The 22,826-nt window shown below is 39.6% G+C and overlaps 1 protein-coding gene across 4 annotated transcripts in view; it reads right to left on the reverse strand.

The window, feature by feature from the left end:
- Window positions 1-17,840: 17,840 nt before the first annotated feature.
- LOC139749531 (uncharacterized) overlaps window positions 17,841-22,826 on the reverse strand; it is a 152,993-nt gene continuing 148,007 nt past the window's right edge. For 3 of the 4 annotated variants that reach the window (XM_071663498.1, XM_071663497.1, XM_071663499.1), the window contains one exon: window positions 17,841-20,236. In XM_071663498.1, the coding sequence (XP_071519599.1) occupies window positions 20,076-20,236 (161 nt within the window). In that variant the 3' untranslated portion in view covers window positions 17,841-20,075. The remainder of the gene's footprint in view (window positions 20,237-22,826) is intronic. The other variant, XM_071663496.1, reaches the window with a different exon arrangement.

Consider the following 22,826-nt stretch of genomic DNA (forward strand, 5'->3'; position numbering starts at 1 on the left):
TAGTACATGATTTTTTCAGTTTTAAGTACAGTTTTTCTGTAGCATTTCTACATGGTGTACCAAAAGTTTAGGCATTTAAGCCTAGCATATCAAGAATAGCAATATAATATAAAACTAAATGACTAGAGCACAAAGACTAGAAATAATTTATAATCAATATGGCATAGTCCCTAACTCTAAAACTTCTCGAGTTGAGTATTGCAGGTTTACGTAAAAAAGATCAATATCAGTAATGAATTCCTTATACAACCATGGTAAAAAAAAAGTCTGTCTGAATATTACAATTACAACTGACAGGAATGACTGGAAAATTTTCTATGAATGCGAATTATATTAAGGTACAATATTCAAACTAGTTTCTAGATTGTAAAGGCATTGCTAGTAATTCACTGTCCACAGCATTAGTTGTTATGAGTTAATTGCTTTGTGCTAACATAACTACCAATACCCTGGCAGGTAACACTTTCCTTCAAGTATGAAAAAAAAAATTCTTGTCTTTAGTGCAACATCATAATGAGCCCCTAATGTTAGTTTTATGGATTCACAGATGTCATATCTTATATTCTAAATTGTGCATCTGTATTTACACTTACTAATGTAACAAAATTCTGTAATACTACAAATATTTTTTTCTACATACAGAAAAGTCCATAGTAATTACATACGGACCATTTAAGTACCTAACATGGAAGTTTATGTGGCTTTTAAGCACTGTACTTAGGGTCTTGTTGATGCATATTTTGCTGACATTTCAGATACATGGGCTTCATTTTAGGAACTGAGCATATGTGACTATCACTTTTATATATGTGCACATTAGCATCACAATGCTGGAATACAGTCCTTCCCATTCTATTCCATATCCATGTCACATAATGCAGAGAATAAATGCATCCCTTAAAGTCTGTATGTTAAAATGACAATGATATTAAATAAATATCATAAATGCTGTTAACAATAATCAATGCAGGTGTACTCTTCAAATAAGAGTAACAGCACATTGCACATAAATGAAATGGACAAACAAACAAAAAAAAATTACAATGAAACATGAAACAAAAAGTTGAGGAATCTTTGTAGAGTTAAATTTATCATTTCACATATATCATTCTACATAGAATAATCTGTGGTATTCAACATACCCTCATCCATATATTATAGCTACCTTATCCATATCCCTGAAACACATCTACTTGGAAAAAACATACACTGTATGAACATAATCTAAACTTGACAGGTATATACCTGGGCCTCAACTTGCGATGGGGTTATGTTCCTGAACACCTGTCACAAGTCAAGTTCATCACGAGTCAAACCAGTGAATTCTATGTTATAATGGGTTATGTAAAAAAAAAAAAAAAAAAAAAAAAAAAATCTTCCCAATCTAACCCTGATGGATATAGACTATAGTGACCCTAACAAAAATTAGTTTACTACAGTACCACACTTTGTCACAGACTAATTTAAATATTTGGTGAAAAATTACTTAAAAATGTACTGTACCTAAACATGGTGATAAGGGGTTCGGGTGCTGCTGGAATGGGATGAGGTGGACTGAGGATTATTGAGAAGGAGAGGGACAAGCAATTGGGTTAACTATGTCATCCCCGAATTATCTACATAGCCACAAGTATCTTGAACATTCTTTGCAGACATACTATAATACATAGATTTATTGTGGATGCAGTAAATATGAAATGAAGAGTGAACACAAATGAACATATGCCAATTGGTGGGACACACACTAATTCTAAAGTGTCTTAAGTCTGAAACATCGCAACTCAAGGCCCTGGTGTGTATGATTTGTATGCTGATTGCTCAGCTATGTGGAATTCTACAATTACCCACCAGTGGTTTTTTTCAAAAAAGATGTCAACCACCCAGGGGTCATGGCAGTGTCTCACTGTATGTACTTGTGAAACATGGCGTTCTTCAGAGACATCCTTTTAAGCTAACAATATCGCTGAAATATTTCCATGACATCACTGTCCTAGATAGTAGTTGACTTACTAAACTGTGGTCCTAATCCTGGATATGAATACAGTAAACAATACCAGACAATGTCAGCAGTTCAGATATAATTGCATTTCTCCAGTGTTCCTTTTCCAAGACCATAAATACAGACAAGTAATGAAAATACAAAAACTGCCAAATTCATGACTAGAATACAACTTTGCACTACAAATTGTACTGAAGCTTTAAGCTTGAGAGGATGATGTCTCTCATGGATATCTTATGGGTCCATCCTTGGCTTATAATATTTCCCTCTCAAAATCAGGGAAACACCCAACCACAACAGCTTTATAACCCCCACCTTCTTACTGTAGCTCAGTCATCATAATTCAGGTACCATCTTAGTTGGTCTTTTCTGTAGCCTATCAATAAAATCTTTGTGCTTCTGTAGGTGCAGTGACCAGACTTGTGAGACATAATCTAGTTTTGGTTTGATGTATGTAGTAAATGATTTACTGAACATGTCGTCATCCAAATAATCGAATGTGATTGCAAACAGACAGGTTTCCTGGCAGTCAAATAACTTGCAGTCTACCTAACCACCTCTTTGATGTAAGATGGAGTTCACCCTATCATACAAGTCTAGAGCTCTATTCTGATAGCAGGAAAAAATATATGAAGAAAAAGTTTAAGAGTAACAAATTTCTTGCTCCTTACACTTTTAATAAATGATTAAGGAATTTTGTAAAGTGCATGAAAAAAATAAATGGCTGGATTTAATGCTAAACAGCTAAATGAACAATTGTCAAAACATCGTATATTATTAATATACATCTTTATTCATGCATTATAAGACCACACACTTACACAGCATATCTTGACATTACTGTATCAACACAAAAATTTAAAGGGCCAGATCCAAAGGAATGCTAAAGGCAGCCACACAATGCAAACTCATCAAAAACATTATTTCATTTATTTCTTTATGTATTGTTGACTGGTTGGTAAGGTTATTTAATGTATGTATGACTCATGGTGAGGTGTCTGAGGACTGGTGGAATGCTTGCATAGTGCCATTGTATAAAGGCAAAGGGGATAAGAGTGAGTGCTCAAATTGTTGAGTATCCCTGGGAAAATTATATGGGAGGGTATTGATTGAGAGGGTGAAGACATGTACAGAGCATCAGATTGGGGGAGAAAAAAAGCAGTGTGATTCCAGAAGTGGTAGAGGATGTGGATCAGGTGTTTGCTTTGAAAATGTATGTGAGAAATACTTAGAAAAGCAAGTGGATTTGTATGTAGCATTTATGGATCTGGAGAAGGAATATGACAGAGTTGATAGAGATGCCCTGTGGAAGGTATTAAGAATATATGGTGTGGGAGGTAAGTTGTTAGAAGCAGTGAAAAGTTTTTATCAAGGATGTAAGGCATGTGTAGGTGTAGGAAGAGAGAAAAGTGATTGGTTCTCAGTGAATGTTGGTTTGTGGCAGGGGTGCGTGATGTCTCAATGGTTGTTTAATTTGTTTATGGATGGGGTTGTTAGGGAGGTGAATGCAAGAGTTTTGGAAAGAGGGGCAAGTATGCAGTCTGTTGTGGATGGGAGAGCTTGGGAAGTGAGTCAGTTGTTGTTCGCTGATGATACAGCGCTGGTGGCTGATTCAGATGAGAAACTGCAGAAGCTGGTGACTGAGTCTGGTAAAATGTGTGAAAGAAGAAAGCTGAGAATAAATGTGAATAAGATTAAGGTTATTAGGTACAGTAGGGTTGAGGGACAAGTCAATTCGGAGGTAAGTTTGAATGGAAAAAAAACTGCAGGAAGTGAAGTGTTTTAGATACCTGGGAGTGGATTTGGCAACGGATGGAACCATGTAAGCGGAAGTGAATCATAGGGTGGGGGAGGGGGCAAAAGTTCTGGGAGCATTGAAAAATGTGTGGAAGTCGAGAACGTTATCTTGGAAAGCAAAAATGGGTATGTTTGAAGGAATAGTGGTTCCAACAATGCTATATGGTTGTGAGGCTTGGGCTATAGATAGAGGTATGCGGAGGAGGGTGGATGTGCTGGAAATGAGATGTTTGAGGACAATATGTGGTGTAAGGTGGTTTGATTGAGTAAGTAAGAAAGGGTAAGAGAGATGCGTGGTAATAAAAAGAGTGTGGTTGAGAGAGCAGAAGAGGGTGTTTTGAAATGGTTTGGTCACATGGAGAGAATGAGTGAGGAAAGATTGACCAAGAGGATATATGTGTCAGAGGTGGAGGGAACAAAGAGAAGTGGGAGACCAAATTGGAGGTGGAAAGATGAAGTGAAAAAGATTTTTGAGTGATTGGGGCCTAAACATGCAGGAGGGTGACAGGCATGCAAGGAATAGAGTGAATTGGAACGATGTGGTATACCAGGGTTGATGTGCTGTCAGTGGATTAAACCAGGGCATGTGAAGCATCTGGGGTAAACCATGGAAAGTTTTGTGGGGCCTGGATGTGGAAAGGGAGCTGTGATTTCGGTGCATTATACATGACAGCTAGAGAGTGAGTGTGAACGAATGTGGCCTTTGTTGTCTTTTCCTAGTGCTACTTCGCACACATGTGGGGGAGGGGGGTTTTCATTTCATGTGTGGTGGGGTGGCGATGGGAATGAATAAGGGCAGATAGTATGAATTTTATACATGTGTATATATGTATATGTCTGTGTGTGTATATATATATATATGTATATGCTGAGATGTATAGGTATGTATATGTGCGTGTGTGGACATGTATGTATATACATGTGTATGTGGGTGGGTTGGGCCATTCTTTCGTCTGTTTCCTTGCGCTATCTTGCTAGCGCGGGAGACGGCGACAAAGTATAATAATATTATTATTATTATTATATTATTTTGCTTTGTCGCTGTCTCCTGGGTTTGCGAGGTAGCGCAAGGAAACAGACAAAAGAAATGGCCCAACCTATTCCCATACACATGTATATACATACATGTCCACACACGCAAATATGCAAATATACATACCTATACATCTCAATGTACACATATACATACACACACAGACACATACATATATATCCATGCACACAATTCACACTGTCTGCCTTTATTCATTCCCACTGCCACCTCGCACACATGGAATACCATCCCCCTCCCCCCTCATGTGTGCGAGGTAGCGCTAGGAAAAGACAACAAAGGCCCCATTCGTTCACACTCAGTCTCTAGCTGTCATGCAATAATGCCCAAAACCACAGCTCCCTTTCCACATCCAGGCCCCACACAACTTTCCATGGTTTACCCCAGACGCTTCACATGCCCTGATTCAATCCACTGACAGCACGTCAACCCCAGTATACCACGTCGATCCAATTCACTCTACTCCTTGCCCGCCTTTCACCCTCCTGCATGTTCAGGCCCCGATCACTCAAAATCTTTTTCACTCCATCTTTCCACCTCCAATTTGGTCTCCCACTTCTCCTCGTTCCCTCCACATCCGACACATATATCCTCTTGGTCAATCTTTCCTCACTCATTCTCTCCATGTGCCCAAACCATTTCAAAACACCCTCTTCTGCTCTCTCAACCACGCTCTTTTTATTTCCACACATCTCTCTCACCCTTACATTACTTACTCGATCAAACCACCTCACACCACACATTGTCCTCAAACATCTCATTTCCAGCACATCCACCCTCCTGCGCACAACTCTATCCATAGCCCACGCCTCGCAACCATACAACATTGTTGGAACCACTATTCCTTCAAACATACCCATTTTTGCTTTCCGAGATAATGTTCTCGACTTCCACACATTCTTCAAGGCTCCCAGGATTTTCGCCCCCTCCCCCACCCTATGATTCACTTCCGCTTCCATGGTTCCATCCGCTGCCAGATCCACTCCCAGATATCTAAAACACTTTACTTCCTCCAGTTTTTCTCCATTCAAACTTACCTCCCAACTGACTTGACCCTCAACCCTACTGTACCTAATAACCTTGCTCTTATTCACATTTACTTTTAACTTTCTTCTTTCACACACTTTACCAAAATCAGTCACCAGCTTCTGCAGTTTCTCACATGAATCAGCCACCAGCGCTGTATCATCAGCGAACAACAACTGACACTTCCCAAGCTCTCTCATCCACAACAGACTTCATACTTGCCCCTCTTTCCAAAACTCTTGCATTCACCTCCCTAACAACCCCATCCATAAACAAATTAAACAACCATTGAGACATCACACACCCCTGCCACAAACCTACATTCACTGAGAACCAATCACTTTCCTCTCTTCCTACACATACACATGCCTTACATCCTCGATAAAAATTTTCACTGCTTCTAACAACTTGCCTCCCACACCATATATTCTTAATACCTTCCACAGAGCATCTCTATCAACTCTATCATATGCCTTCTCCAGATCCATAAATGCTACATAAAAATCCATTTGCTTTTCTAAGTATTTCTCACCTACATTCTTCAAAGCAAACGCCTGATCCACACATCCTCTACCACTTCTGAAACCACACTGCTCTTCCCCAATCTGATGCTCTGTACATGTCTTCACCCTCTCAATCAATACCCTCCCATATAATTTACCAGGAATACTCAACAAACTTATACCTCTGTAATTTGAGCACTCACTCTTATCCCCTTTGCCTTTGTGCAATGGCACTATGCAAGCATTCTGCCAATCCTCAGGCACCTCACCATGAATCATACATACATCAAATAACCTTACCAACCAGTCAACAATACAGTCAACCCCTTTTTTAATAAATTCCACTGCAATGCCATCCAAACCCGCTGCCTTGCCGGCTTTCATCTTCCGCAAAGCTTTTACTACCTCTTCTCTGTTTACCAAATCATTTTCCCTAATCCTCTCACTTTGCACACCACCTCGACCAAAACACCCTATATCTGCCATTCTATCATCAAACACATTCAACAAACCTCCAAAATACTCACTCCATCTCCTTCTCACATCACCACTACTTGTTATCACCTCCCCATTTGCCCCCTTCACTGAAGTTCCCATTTGTTCCCTTGTCTTACGCACTTTATTTACCTCCTTCCAGGACATCTTTTTATTCTCCCTAAAATTTAATTATACTCTCTCACCCCAACTTTCATTTGCCCTCTTTTTCACCTCTTGCACCTTTCTCTTGACCTCCTGTCTCTTTCTTTTATACATCTCCCACTCAATTGCATTTTTTTCCTGCAAAAATCATCCAAATGCCTCTCTCTTCTCTTTCACTAATAATCTTACTTCTTCATCCCACCACTCACTACCCTTTCTAATCAACCCACCTCCCACGCTTCTCATGCCACAAGCATCTTTTGCGCACTCCATCACTGATTCCCTAAATACATCCCATTCCTCCCCCACTCCCCTTACTTCCATTGTTCTCACCTTGTTCCATTCTGTACTCAGTCTCTCCTGGTACTTCCTCACACAAGTCTCCTTCTCAAGCTCACTTACTCTCACCACCCTCTTCACCCTAACATTTACTCTTCTTTTCTGAAAACCCATACAAATCTTCACCTTAGCCTCCACAAGATAATGATCAGACATCCCTCCAGTTGCACCTCTCAGCACATTAACATCCAAAAGTCTCTCTTTCGCGCGCCTGTCAATTAACACGTAATCCAATAACGCTCTCTGGCCATCTCTCCTACTTACATACGTATACTTATGTATATCTCGCTTTTTAAACCAGGTATTCCCAATCACCAGTCCTTTTTCAGCACATAAATCTACAAGTATATAAATAAATAAATAAAGAAATATATATTTCTATGCATTATTATAGATGGCACACAGTGACAAAGCATATTTTGACACTATAACATCCATAACTTACCAATATAATGGTGAAAACAAAGGAAAAATATAACAGAGAGAGATGAATGAACTAGCATGTTGGGGGTTTGTGTGACAGTGGTGAGTCTCAGCTACAGCATGAGGTCTAAGTCGGCTACTGCAACGGGAAGCACTTTCTAAGACTCTGACAAAGGTCTGGGAAACTGTGCAGAATGTTTAACCTGTTTTTGGAATGTTGTGGACTTCAGGTGTTTTTCCCAGTAAAATGGAAAATTGTTTATCATGACTTTGTCATACATCGTGGCCAAAGGGTTAAATATAGGCACAACATTTGACCTCTTCCACATCTTTGGAATTAACCCTCTCTCTAGTGACTTACCAAACAATATTACAAATTGTCTGGCAAGTGCTTTGCACATTAGCATATGTAAGGAGACTTTATAAGGACCATGAATCTGATGTGGCTCAAGTTGTTTTAATAGCCTGTTTATGTCATCTCTAACAATTTCTATACTTTCCAAGATTTCAGACCTGCCCACCTTGGTAATGGTTGTGCATTATTGTCTTCACTGTGGAAACTCAAAATTCATTGTTCATCTCCTCCAGTATTTCCTCCCCATCCTCAAGAATTCTTCTCTTTGAATCCTTTATTTTGATTAGTTGCTCTTTAACATGGTTTACTCCAGATGAACTTTAGCTGAAGTTTTGAACTGTATCTTGCTTTGTCCATATTGTCCTTTTCAAAATCATTTTGCTTCACCCTCCTTACTTCACAGTACTCATTCCTTGCTCTTCTGTATCTTTTTTATCCTAGCTAGCTGTGGTGTCATTCATATGTCCTGCATATTACATCCCTGACCTCTCTCACTTCATGTAATTTCCAAGTGAACCATATCTCCCTCTTTTTCAATCCTCCTGATCTAGTGGCCACCAAGGGTACTCATGTTCCATTCCTTAACACTTAAACTGAGACATGACAGGAGAGTGGTGTGCTCGACAATTTGCAACTGCCAAGGACTTTGGCGGCAGTATTTCACATACCCAGCTGATGTATGATTACATCTCATCTACAGATGTCAATATCATCCTAACAACATACTTGAAAAAAATATCATGCATCACAGTCGCCCATATATCATCAAAGGGAATGTAATTGCATCATCAAGGCTGGAAGTCAATTACACAAACTGAAAATTTTTCTCGTATTAGTGCTCCTATTTCACTGAATATAAGTTTTTTGTCATTTACTCATCAAAAATTTTTCTGTATGAGTAAATTATGTTACTACGTAAATAATGCATTATACAATCTGTGCCAACAGTTAAGGTATGAGAGGGCTGTTGACAACTTATTGTGAAAATCATTTCATGTCTCTTATTGAGACCCTGGCAAGCATTATATAAGGCGTATAGACAGTGCTAATCATACGTTTAGCAATAATGTGAGTGCATCATAACCATCAGCTTGTGTCTAGTAATCATGAAGCTTGTGTTTTCTTTAAAACTCAAAGGTTGAGATCAGGTCACCTCCCACTCTTCTCTCTTTCAAGATGGGTAAATTTAAAGCCTCCAGCTTTTCTCTGCAACGTAGTTCTCTCAATTCTAGTATCATCTTTATTGCTTTCCTCTTGGACCTTCTCTGCAAGTTCTTTGTGCTTTTTTTTAGGAGTGCTGACCAGACATGAAAAGCTTTTTCTAGTTTTGGCTCTATGTGGGGAATGAGTGACTTGCTAAATACTTCCTTATCATGTACTTGAAAGCCATTCTGAGATTTACTTGAAGGAAAGTTGTCTCCCAACCTATTCTCTTAATACGAAACTCTGGTGACAAGTTAGAGATGATGTCGACTCCCAAGTCCTTCTCACACACAGAATCTGAAGCTTATTTCCTGCTAGACAATAATTTCATTCAGGCAATATTTGCTTTGTCCCATCCTCATTACTCTGCAGTCATATTCAGGTAGGATTCCATACCTTAAGGCAAGTCATTAACATAGATAAAGAAGAACAACAGTCCCACAACAAAACCTTGTGAAACCGCCTGTCATCTGCACCCATTCAGAAGAGGTGCCTCTAACATGTGTCCTCTGTGTCCTCCCACTAAGATGATCTACTAACCATTGTAGAAGTTCCCCCCTTATTCCTGCTTGGTGATCTAACTTCTCAATCAGCCTCCCATGCAGTAAAGGGACAAATGTTTTCTGGCAGTCCAGATAGTCCACCTTGCCCTCCCTTTGTTCAGGAATGAGCTCACTCTCGTATAACTCTGAAAGGTTTGTTACATGCCTTACTTTCACTAAAATCATGCTGTCTCTCACCTAGGACATTTCTCTTCCACTGAAAGTTATCCACTTGCTTTTTAATAAACTTTCCAGAAACTGAATTATCACACTCGTGAGTGACTGTTCCTATTATCCTTTCTTATAGATAGATAAAACATAAGTAATTTTCCATTAACTTGGCACTTTGTCGGATATCTTGAACCATAATTCAAGTGGTTTATCTAGTGTATATGCACATATCTTCAGCACATATGGTAAAGTCTCATTAGGACTACAAGTCTTGTATGGATCGAGTTCTTTTTAGTATTCTGTGAATATCTTTTCTAGACATCTCAATGATTTCCAAAACCTACCCATTCCATCTCCCTGTTGTAGAAGCTACTGTGTCTTTCACTATGAAAACACTTCTGACTTTGTTATTCAGTTCCTCACATATCCTTACATCAGCCTCTACAATTGTTCCCTCTGGTTAGCTGCTCCTCCACTGACAACTGACTCTTGATGAATTTATGGAAAAGTTTTGTTTTCACCTGCATAGCTTCTTTCAGTTTTTTCTTCCTTTCTTATCCTGCTCATTCCTTGCTTTCGTACACATTGATAATGCTGACAGGCTGGAGTGATGTCTACATCTTCATTACTACACACCTCTAAGCTCCTTTGCTCTATAACATCTTTTACTAAACAATTCTTTCCTTTTCTTTGTTTTGAAGCTTGAGATACCAATGTCTCTACCTCATTTGAAAGTTCATAAAGATCTGGTTCCTGGCTACTGAGCTCCATTTCCCAATCTTTTTTTTTTTTTTTTTTTTTTTTTTTTTATACTTTGTCGCTGTCTCCCGCGTATTGCGAGGTAGCGCAAGGAAACAGACGAAAGAAATGGCCCAACCCCCCCCATACACATGTACATACACACGTCCACACACACAAATATACATACCTACACAGCTTTCCATGGTTTACCCCGGACGCTTCACATGCCTTGATTCAATCCACTGACAGCACGTCAACCCCTGTATACCACATCGCTCCAATTCACTCTATTCCTTGCCCTCCTTTCACCCTCCTGCATGTTCAGGCCCCGATCACACAAAATCTTTTTCACTCCATCTTTCCACCTCCAATTTGGTCTCCCTCTTCTCCTCGTTCCCTCCACCTCCGACACATATATCCTCTTGGTCAATCTTTCCTCACTCATTCTCTCCATGTGCCCAAACCATTTTAAAACAATCTCTTCTGCTCTCTCAACCACATAAAAGTTGTAAAAGTTTGCATGGCTTCCAATATTATCTCCTCTTTATGTTTTGTCTCACCTCTGCTCTTTTAACATGATCACCTCTTCCAATTGGTACATCATATTTAATTTTCTCATTATTCATGCTAGTATGTGTGAATATAGGACATAGCAATGATGGTGTATCAATCCCTCTCATCCCAGGGTGTTCATTGACATGCTGGTACAGGAAATTTTCCTGTAAAAACTAAAAATTTGTGTCTCCATGACTCCCTATCATTATGAAAAAACAAATTCCCTCAGTGTATCTCTTTATAATTGAAATCCCTAGGAGTTAGTGTTTCACCGCTTCATGTACCATCCTTCCTGTTCCTTCAGTATTATCACTGTATGTCCTAAAAAAAGAAAAAAAATTGTCTCATATTTTCAGAGGCAATACATGGCCAAGGTTTATTGTGGATACAAGCATATGATGCTCTCAGGGTAATATCTTCGCACATCTGGTCGATGAGACTAGTGCTTCTAATGGTGTGAGCACCAGCAATCCACCTCATTGTCCATTAAGCTATCTTTAGGGAAGGATGTTTATTATTCACTCCTGGCAGCCACTTATTTTGGGAATTTTGCTCCTGGGCACTGTATGTCTTCCACTGTGCTCCAAGATGGTTGGCTCTTACCTATGCCTTCTACTCTACTCTCTCATTGTAAATTTTGCAGAACCTCTCACCACAAAGCCCTGGTTCCTGGCCACTGAACTCCATTTCCCAATCTATATTACAATAAAAGTTTTAGAGGTTTGTGTGGTTTCTACAGCTGTACCTCATCTTTATGTTTTGTTTCACCTCTGCTCTTTTGATATCCTCTTTTACCACATAGTCAAACTTGGCATTACATGATCAACTCTTCCAACTGGTGTATCAAATAAAATTTTCTCATTAATCATGCAAGTATGTGAGAACATAAGACCTAGCAATGATGGTATATTGATCCCTCTCATCCTAGTGTGTTCATTGACATGTTAGCACAGGAAATTTTCCTGTATACACTAAATTCTTTTGTTTCCATGACTCCTTATCACTATGAGAACTGTATCTCTTTCTAATTGAATGCTACTACTTGTACTTTGCTATCTCTAAGAAGTGATTGTTTCACTGTTCCATGTACCATCCTGACTGTCCCTTCACTGTTATCATTGTACAATGTCCAAAAAACACCTTGTCAACCCCCATGTGGGTACAAACATATGATGATCTCAGGATGAAATCACAGTTCATTTGGTCACTGAGACTAGTGATTCTATTAGTGTGAGCACCAGCAACCCACCTCAATATACCTCAGGCCATCTTTTGGTAAGGATGTTCATTCTTTACTGCTCCTGGCTGCCACTTCATCTTAGAATGGTTGGCTCTTACCAATTGAAGGAGAAAGCCAACATTCTTGCCTGCAAACAAGAAATGTGGATACACGAGATTTCTAGGTGCACTGGGTGCTCAGAATGCACGATCAGGCAGTTGCATGCCGGTGCTTAAGGCTTCCCTAACAACTTCATCCCACCACCAAAACCTATTCCTAGTTGCCCAAGGGAGACTTCTAGATCTACAGATAAGCTTCAAAGATGAGAAGTATTGAAGCAACCTGCACATCAACTGCTGAACTCAAAATCAGCCATCCAAAACATCTAGGTAAAGTCTCTCAAAGAACCATTCAATACTGCCTTGCAAAAGGACCTTCACATTCCCTCCTACAAGCAAGCTGGCAAACAAATCTCATGCAAAAAAATGCAAGGACTGGAGTGAGCAACATTGGAGTAAGGTGATGCTTTCGAATGAAAGTTCCTTCACGTGTGCAAATGAGGCAGGGAAGGATGAGGGTGCCAGCTGGTATGACTCATTTCACAGGGAAGAAAGTGAAACATCCAGATGGTGTGATCTGGGGTTGCTTTCATGGTGCAATGAATGGAGAGCAGTACAGTAAGGTGCTTCCTTTTTATAGGGTTCAGGAGTGTAATCACTATATGCAAGATAGTATCCTCTGTCATAAAGCTAGAAAGGTGATGAATTGGTTATCAAAGAAAATTACTCAAATGCTGAAGGGGTCCGGGAACTCCCCAGACCTTTCCCCAATCGAGAACTGCTGGAACCAGATGAAAGTCAAGCTTGCTTCTTGCAACACCTTATCAGCGCCTCACCTCATTCAAGAGATCAAGACCATATAGACCCAAAACATGGACATGAATACTCCACGAACCCTGCCATTTCCATGTCCTGATGTCTGCAGATGTTAATCAAAGCCAAAGGAGGGATGACAAAGTCCAAAAATGTATGTGTGACCACCCTTGAAAATTTATGGGGGTCAGACAAGGTTCTTTGTGGACACTATATACTTGTTCTGGATCACTGGAATTCTTTGGAGAATTATATATTACCATCACTATGCACCTAATCCGTAAAGTTACTCTCCACACTGTGTATTGTCTGAATGGATCATCTTTCATTTTTTTCTTTTTTAACTGATCAAATCAGCTCATGATGATACTACTACAAGAATACAAGCACAAGAAATTAATTTGCAATGGCAAACCTTAGTTCTATCCTAATCTAAACAATTAAATACTGGGTGACTTGCATTTTGAACAGAAAAATCTCCAAATTGTTTGTTTTGTATTATGAAATAAAGAAATACATATAAAAGTAAAGGATGAAAGAGGAACGTTTTGGAGGGAGTGTGCTAAAAGTACAGGATATGTACAAAAAGGTAAGCTAATGTAACGGGTAATATTTTTTTCCCAGTCATGGACAATGGTCCATATTATGGCTGCTGCTAACAGCATAGCCAAAGGGGTTGTGCCAAGGGAAGAGGAGGGGTATAAAGGTGAATTAAGGTAGGCTTTTGAAATCAAACATCCAAGGTGGTACTACCATCTTGACTCGGGCGTTAAAGTGGTGCCCGGAACCATCTTACACCCTCCTACAAAGAATTGCTGGTCTTACTTTCTGTCTCATCAAAATGGGACTACCAGGCTAGTCCTGCCATCTTATCTTTATGAGAGCTATATACCTCCTCAAATCCAATTCATTTTTTTTTTTTTCCTCTCAAAAGTTCTCTTGCTGTCTCCTGTGTACACCTTTGTCTTTAAATATAATCAAGACAGAGTCCAACAAACTTATGGCCCCTAATCCCCAGCATCACAGGATAAGAATGTCTGGGTTTCTGCCTGACTTGACTGCCAATGAGAAAGAAGTAGTACTGGTTCCTCCCATGATATTGCCTTTCCAACAGACCTGCCTCTTTTTCTGTTCACTATACCAACATTCGTGGTCTCTCAAGTATTCTTTCTTCTGATGAACTTTACCTATCTAGTACCTCTCCTAACACCTTACTTCTCTCTGAGACCCAACTGTTTAATGATGTTCTAACACTGGCCTCTTTCTCATATCCAAGCCCATATGTTCTCCAGTCTCAAAGATCTACAGCAAATTATTACCCACACCACCCATAATCCTGATTGCTATGACAACTCCTAAACTTCTGGATCTGTGTTTCACCTCTAATCCTTCACGTTTTAGCTACACAATCTTGCCCCCAATTGGTTCATCTAACCACATTCTCATAAATGTATCTTGTGTTTTAAAGGCACCTCCCCCTTCAGCAGTCCCTTCTAAACACAAATACTGGGACCTCAACAAAACTGACTGGAGTAACCAATGAAAATTCTTTTCTGACTTTTCAAGTATAAAAAAAAAGTCTCAAGTGGCGATGCTCCTATCTCTGCCAAACACATAGTAGATAATAATGTTGTGGGAATGGAAGCATTTATCTTGCCTTCCTCCAAGATGACCTCTTCCCCCAATCCATGGTTTGGCTATTCCTGTTCTAGGACCATTCAAGCAAGGGATCAGGTATGTTGGGCTTGGAAAACTCTCCTTCATCCAACAACTCCCATTCAGTATTTATCACTGCCTGTAATCCCTGCAAGTATGTTATCCTTAAGGCAAGGCATTCATTTATTCAAAGAAATAAATCCTCTTCATAAAAAGATGAGTCTTTCTGGTCTTTGAATAAGGTCATCGCTAACAACTTCTGTCGCTCAACCTTTCCATCACCTTTCCCCTCTGAAAATACCAAAGCTGTCTTTCCCAAGTACAATGCAACCTTTGTTTTTTCCTCAAACTCTACCTTGGATAACTCTAACATCCCTAACATTCTTTCACCCCTGATGCTCCTCTTACTAATCCTATGCTCTTCCTTATAATCACTCTCTTTTTGAACTATCAGAAAGTGCTCCTCTCTCTGGATGCAAGCTTAGCTTATGGACCTGATAACATCCATCCCTGTAAACTGAAAAAGTGTACCTCCACAAGTGCACGTGTGCATGCTTGACTGTTCTGTTTCAATTAAAAAACTAGAACTTTTTCTTTTTGAAAGTAAGCATTTGTACATTCCATCCCTATGAAGAGTGATTGTTCTAACCCCTTCAACTATTGTCCTGTTGCTTTGACATCTATTATTTCCAAAGTCACTGAATCCCTCCTCAACTCCCATATCCTCAGACATCTTGAATCTCAGAGTCTTCACTCTGATCATCAGAATGGCTTCCATTAGGGGAGATCCACTGATAATATTTTTTCTTATCTCACAAATGGGAAGCAAATGGGAACTTCAGTGAAGGGCGTAAATGGGGAGGTGATAACAAGTAGTGGTGATGTGAGAAGGAGATGGAATGAGTATTTTGAAGGTTTGTTGAATGTGTCTGATGACAGAGTGGCAGATATAGGGTGTTTTGGTTGAGGTGGTGTGCAAAGTGAGAGGGTTAGGGAAAATGATTTGGTAAACAGAGAAGAGGTAGTAAAAGCTTTGCGGAAGATGAAAGCCGGCAAGGCAGCAGGTTTGGATGGTATTGCAGTGGAATTTATTAAAAAAGGGGGTGACTGTATTGTTGACTGGTTGGTAAGGTTATTTAATGTATGTATGACTCATGGTGAGGTGCCTGAGGATTGGCGGAATGCGTGCATAGTGCCATTGTACAAAGGCAAAGGGGATAAGAGTGAGTGCTCAAATTACAGAGGTATAAGTTTGTTGAGTATTCCTGGTAAATTATATGGGAGGGTATTGATTGAGAGGGTGAAGGCATGTACAGAGCATCAGATTGGGGAAGAGCAGTGCGGTTTCAGAAGTGGTAGAGGATGTGTGGATCAGGTGTTTGCTTTGAAGAATGTATGTGAGAAGTACTTAGAAAAGCAAATGGATTTGTATGTAGCATTTATGGATCTGGAGAAGGCATATGATAGAGTTGACAGAGATGCTCTGTGGAAGGTATTAAGAATATATGGTGTGGGAGGCAAGTTGTTAGAAGCAGTGAAAAGTTTTTATCGAGGATGTAAGGCATGTGTACGTGTAGGAAGAGAGGAAAGTGATTGGTTCTCAGTGAATGTAGGTATGCGGCAGGGGTGTGTGATGTCTCCATGGTTGTTTAATTTGTTTATGGATGGGGTTGTTAGGGAGGTAAATGCAAGAGTCCTGGAAAGAGGGGCAAGTATGAAGTCTGTTGGGGATGAGAGAGCTTGGGAAGTGAGTCAGTTGTTGTTCGCTGATGATACAGCGCTGGTGGCTGATTCATGTGAGAAACTGCAGAAGCTGGTGACTGAGTTTGGTAAAGTGTGTGGAAGAAGAAAGTTAAGAGTAAATGTGAATAAGAGCAAGGTTATTAGGTACAGTAGGGTTGAGGGTCAAGTCAATTGGGAGGTGAGTTTGAATGGAGAAAAACTGGAGGAAGTGAAGTGTTTTAGATATCTGGGAGTGGATCTGTCAGCGGATGGAACCATGGAAGCGGAAGTGGATCATAGGGTGGGGGAGGGGGCGAAAATTTTGGGAGCCTTGAAAAATGTGTGGAAGTCGAGAACATTATCTCGGAAAGCAAAAATGGGTATGTTTGAGGGAATAGTGGTTCCAACAATGTTGTATGGTTGCGAGGCGTGGGCTATGGATAGAGTTGTGCGCAGGAGGATGGATGTGCTGGAAATGAGATGTTTGAGGACAATGTGTGGTGTGAGGTGGTTTGATCGAGTAAGTAACGTAAGGGTAAGAGAGATGTGTGGAAATAAAAAGAGCGTGGTTGAGAGAGCAGAAGAGGGTGTTTTGAAATGGTTTGGGCACATGGAGAGAATGAGTGAGGAAAGATTGACCAAGAGGATATATGTGTCGGAGGTGGAGGGAACGAGGAGAAGAGGGAGACCAAATTGGAGGTGGAAAGATGGAGTGAAAAAGATTTTGTGTGATCGGGGCCTGAACATGCAGGAGGGTGAAAGGAGGGCAAGGAATAGAGTGAATTGGAGCGATGTGGTATACAGGGGTTGACGTGCTGTCAGTGGATTGAATCAAGGCATGTGAAGCGTCTGGGGTAAACCATGGAAAGCTGTGTAGGTATGTATATTTGCGTGTGTGGACGTGTGTATGTATATGTGTATGGGGGGGGGTTGGGCCATTTCTTTCGTCTGTTTCCTTGCGCTACCTCGCAAACGCGGGAGACAGCGACAAAGTATAAAAAAAAAAAAAAAAAAAAAAAAAAAAAAAATCTCACAAATGTCTGGTCATCATCCCTAAAAGATTTTTGGGAATCCTATGTAGCTGCACTTGATATATCCAAAGATTCTGAAAGAGTGGCAATATGTCATCTCTAAGCTCCCCTCTTTTGGCTTCCCTCCCTCATAGCTAGCTTCTACTCTGGCCAATCTATCTCCATGTTTGCTGATGGATCAGCATCCCCCCTTTCTCCATCAACAGCGGTGTCCCTCAAGGTTGTGTCCCGTCTCCTTCACTTTTTCTCCTTGTTATCAATGATTTCATTTCTTCTACAAATAATCAAATGCACTCATGCACTGAAAACTCTATACTACATTCCTCCACATCCTTCAATTCTGCTCCTTCTCTCACTCGATCTCCATCTTGTCGCTACACAACTTCTTCAATAAAGTCAGACTTGGACAGGATATTTCAATGGGACAGATGAAATATGGTTTAAGTTTAATGCCTCCAAGACCCAGTTTCTGCTCATCTCTCTTTATTGAAGTTCCCCATAACTTCTCTCTCCTTTGAACAGATCTGTAATTCCACCTCTTGACTCAATGAACACACTTGGTAGTACTGTTTCATCCACACTATCTTAGAAACCCCATGTTATGGAAACAGCTAAGTCTGCCTCTAAGAAACCGAGAGTCCTGTTTAGATGTTAAAATCTCTTTCTTTTCAAACAATTGCTCCAATTATGCAAAGGATTGATCCATCCTTGTTTAGAGTACTGTTCTCATATCTGGGGTGGCTCTGGCTCTGTGTCCTTACTTAACAGGGTGGCTTTAGCTTTGCATCCTTACCTGACAGAGTTGACTTGAAAGCAGTGTGACTTACTAACTTTCTCAGGCTAACTTCAAAACTTGACTCACTTACCCTATGTTGTAATGTTGGTTTTTACTCCCAAGAGCTGGCTGCTTGTGTCATCACTAACTAGACCATGCAATATCTGACAAGCTGCTGCATCACAATTACTGTGGGGCTGTTGGCAACTCAAGGGTGAGCTGTTTTGGTAATTTTTATCTCTATACCTGGTAGCTTTGAAACTCTCTACCCCTCTCATGTTTACCTCAAGAACTATAACCTAGCCATTTTTAAAAGACAAGTTTTACACTTCCTCCAAACTTCCCTTTCATGAACTTCTTTATATTTAGATTAAGGCCTGGCCTTGGTGTAGACTTCTGTTAATGGCTGGAGCCTCCAACAAGAAAAAAAAAAGGGGGGGGGGGGTTGTTGGAGGAAGGTGTGTCAGCCACTGTCACAGTCTAAACTGTCAGTGAGTCACCATTCACTATGCAAATTTAGGGGGGAAAAACAAGGCAACACCTTGTGGCCATTGCAAATGTGATGATATCAGTGGTCATTTCAAAAACAAAAGCCTTTAAACATTAGCACTAATATTATGACTTCTGGCACTCCTTACTTGATCATCCATGCATGCCTCCTAGAGGACAGTCGTTAAAGAGTAAGCACACCCTGAGTGCTTTGATGGGGTTCCTTTTCCATTTCAGTAAAGTGTCACTAGCCCTTATTTAGAAAATTTAGTCTTTAGTACAACCCTGTATTTCATTAAAACACAAAGAACAATCTTATGACTAGCTACTTATCACAATGTTATCCCAAAGCCTGTTTACTGACAGGACATGCATATGTGATATCAAAGATAAGGAGCTATTTTTCAAGGATTTGATGATCCAACTAGTTACTACATACATATCCATTAAATGACATACCTTGCAAGTGACAAACATGATAGGCTCCTGTAGTAAACAAACTATGACATCAAATGGAAAATCAACGTTGGTAACCAAGTCTCTGTTGATAGAGTCAAGGGGGTTAATCATACATCAAGTTACAGAAAAGTCCTATATCATAAATACCTAGTACTTTCACTTTATGAAGTTATGATAACAAAAAGAATTCTAGGTCAAAGCTCAAAGTACTTCAGGATAATATCACTGGAAGCCAGGATAAGCTCTTCTTCAGTCATATACAATATGTACAAACAATGTAAAAAACATTCAATATTTGTTACACTAAATAACAACAGATGGTCATTTTCTCCAAGAAATGCAGTCATACAACTCTAAAAAGTACTTATATTCTATATAATGAATACCTAAAGAGATGTATGCTATAATGACAGCCAAGATATTGTCATGTTCAGCACTGAAATATTCAACAGTATACCAAAAACTAGGGAACAAAAACTATTTCTACAACTATTTCTTACAATCCGTGTCATGCAAGTGGTGGAGGTACTCTAGAATTGTGGTTAACTTCCTGGTTGCCTGCTGCATTCGGTGAAGTATTTGGTATTAAAGGGGCAGTTTTGTGGTACCGCTTCAAGAATGATTTTTTCTTCGAGGCCTTATTTGTAGACTCTAGTTCCAGGTGTTCTGCTAAAAGTATTAAAGTTTTTTCAAATTACAGTAGTACAAATGCTGACACAAACATAAACATGGAAGTTATGAGAGCCAAATGGAAAAATCTTTTGTCAAAAAAGGGTGAAGTTTAGGCAAATCCAATGCAGTTAATCCTGAAAGACAAAAAATATTGGGGATGACCCTGTGATAATTTTGCATGTTTTTTTTCATGCTTGTACTGTACTCAACCAATGGTACATCAATTTTTCTAATGATTTTGAATAAAAGATATGAAAGGATATTCTGTGATATATAGGAATGAGATGTTGATTCTCATATGAAATGTTACTGCACAGTAATAAGGTAAGGACATAAAAGATATATACACATATCTGATGATAATTCACTTTAATGTGTAACATATCTAAACAAAATATGCATCAATATTACAACATTTAGAATAACATTAATTTAGGAAAAATAACAAAGGAAAAGCAATAAACTAAGGGGAAACTCTGATATTGGCCTATAAAGCAGTGTTTTATAACTTCAAGAAAAAGTGCAATTTCATTGAGGGATAATAAGGGTGAAACAAGTAAGACTTTTCTTGTTTATGATATTAAGCACTCTGGGACTTTTAGTGCTTAGCTTCTTGTGGTATAAATTTGCTGAGTGTTCCCAGTCAGTTGTAAGGGAGACTGGTGATTGAGAGGGTGAAGGCACATACAGAGCATCAAATTGAGGAGGAACAATGGGGTTTCAGGAGTTGTAGAGGATGTGTGAATTAGATATTTACTTTGAAGAATGTGTGAGAAATACTTATAGAAGCAGAAAGTTTGTATGTGGCAATTATGGATCTGCAGAAAGCATATGACAGGGTTGATAGAGATGCCTTGTGGAAGGTTTTACAAATATATGATGTGCAAGGAAAGCTACTAGAAGAAGCGAGTTTCTATCGAGTGTATGGCATGTGTACAAGGAGGAGGAGAAGAGAGTGAGTGGTTCCAAATGAAGTTAGTCTGTGGCAGGGGTGTGTGATATCACTGTGGATATTTAATTTGCTCAAGAATGGGGAGGTGATGGAGGTAAATGCATGGAGTCTTGGAAAGAGTGGGGAGTCTGTAAGGGATGAGGGAGCCTGGGTAGTGAGTCAGTTATGATTAAATGATGATGCAGCATTGGTGGCACATATGAGTGAGAAACTGGATGTTAGTGACTGAGTTTGGAAGAATGTTGAAAGGAAAAAGCTGAGAGTAAATCAGCATAAAAGCAATGTGATAAGGTTTAGCAAGGGATGAGGGACATGTTAGGATATGAAGATCCTCTTAATCAGTTTTTTCTTTCTTGATCCTCTCCATGTATCCATATAATCTTAACAATCCTGCTCTGCCCCATCAATCAGATTATGCTCAAAACCACACATCTTTCTGACATCTCTGATGCCTGTTCCCTCCAGGAATCCCAACCAAGAGGTGACCATGGCAAAAGAGTCTCCACTTATCCCTGTCCTTACATGCATCCCTCGCATACACCATTCCATGCATCTTCCACTATTTCTCTCCCTCCTATATTCCTCCATCCTATTTGCCTATGTCACAGGGATCTTTGACTCACACCAAAACCTTTAATTGTACAATCATACACTATCCTTGTAAACTCCCATTCTTGCATTCTTTCCACGTATTCAAACCACCTCAAAGTATTATGTTCACCCATTCTACAACTCCACAATTCATTACCATTGCATTCCCTGCCATACCACCACTCGCAAACACCCCTTCATTTCTTTCTTCATTCCATCTAGTCACACCACATGCTCTTCTCAATAGCTCATTTTCACAGCCTGGATTCTTGACTTTTGTGACTCATTCCATGTCCATGTTTCCACTGCATATATCAAGGTTGGGAGGACTATGCTGTCCCTTAATCCTCTCTTCACCTCCATCCCCATCAGCCTATACCCTTCATTATTCTATTAAGGGACCAAATGACTCTTCTATCCAGTACTGTTTTCTCCCTTATCTCTCCTTCCAGATCACCACACTTACCCAAGACAGCTCTCACTTCTTCCAGTCTTTTCCCCACCAAATCCAAAGCACAATTTAGTACACTTTCTTCTTTCACTCTATATGGTTTTACAAATTCTATATTTTCACTCTGTTCTATATTTTCACTCTGTTTCCTTTCAAACACAATTACTTTTACTTGCATTTACCTTCAATCATCTATGCTTACATACATCATAAAACACACTTACACCTTCTGCAACTCCTCTTCACTCTCTGCAAACAGGCTTGCTATTCACCACCATATCTCACCACCATACTCCATCTCTCCACCCCTTTTCCCTAGTTTTGCTTTCACCTCTCTTATTACTCTATCCATATATATATATATATATATATTTATTTATTATATTATTTTGCTTTGTCGCTGTCTCCCGCGTTAGCCAGGTAGCGCAAGGAAACAGACAAAAGAATGGCCCAACCCACCCAAATACACATGTATATACATACACGTCCACACACAGCACATATACATACCTATACATCTCAATGTATACATATATATACACATACAGACATATACATATATACCCATATACATAATTCATACTGTCTGCCTT

Source organism: Panulirus ornatus, chromosome 7 (assembly GCF_036320965.1).
Source record: "Panulirus ornatus isolate Po-2019 chromosome 7, ASM3632096v1, whole genome shotgun sequence".
NCBI classification, from domain to species: Eukaryota; Metazoa; Arthropoda; class Malacostraca; order Decapoda; family Palinuridae; genus Panulirus; species Panulirus ornatus.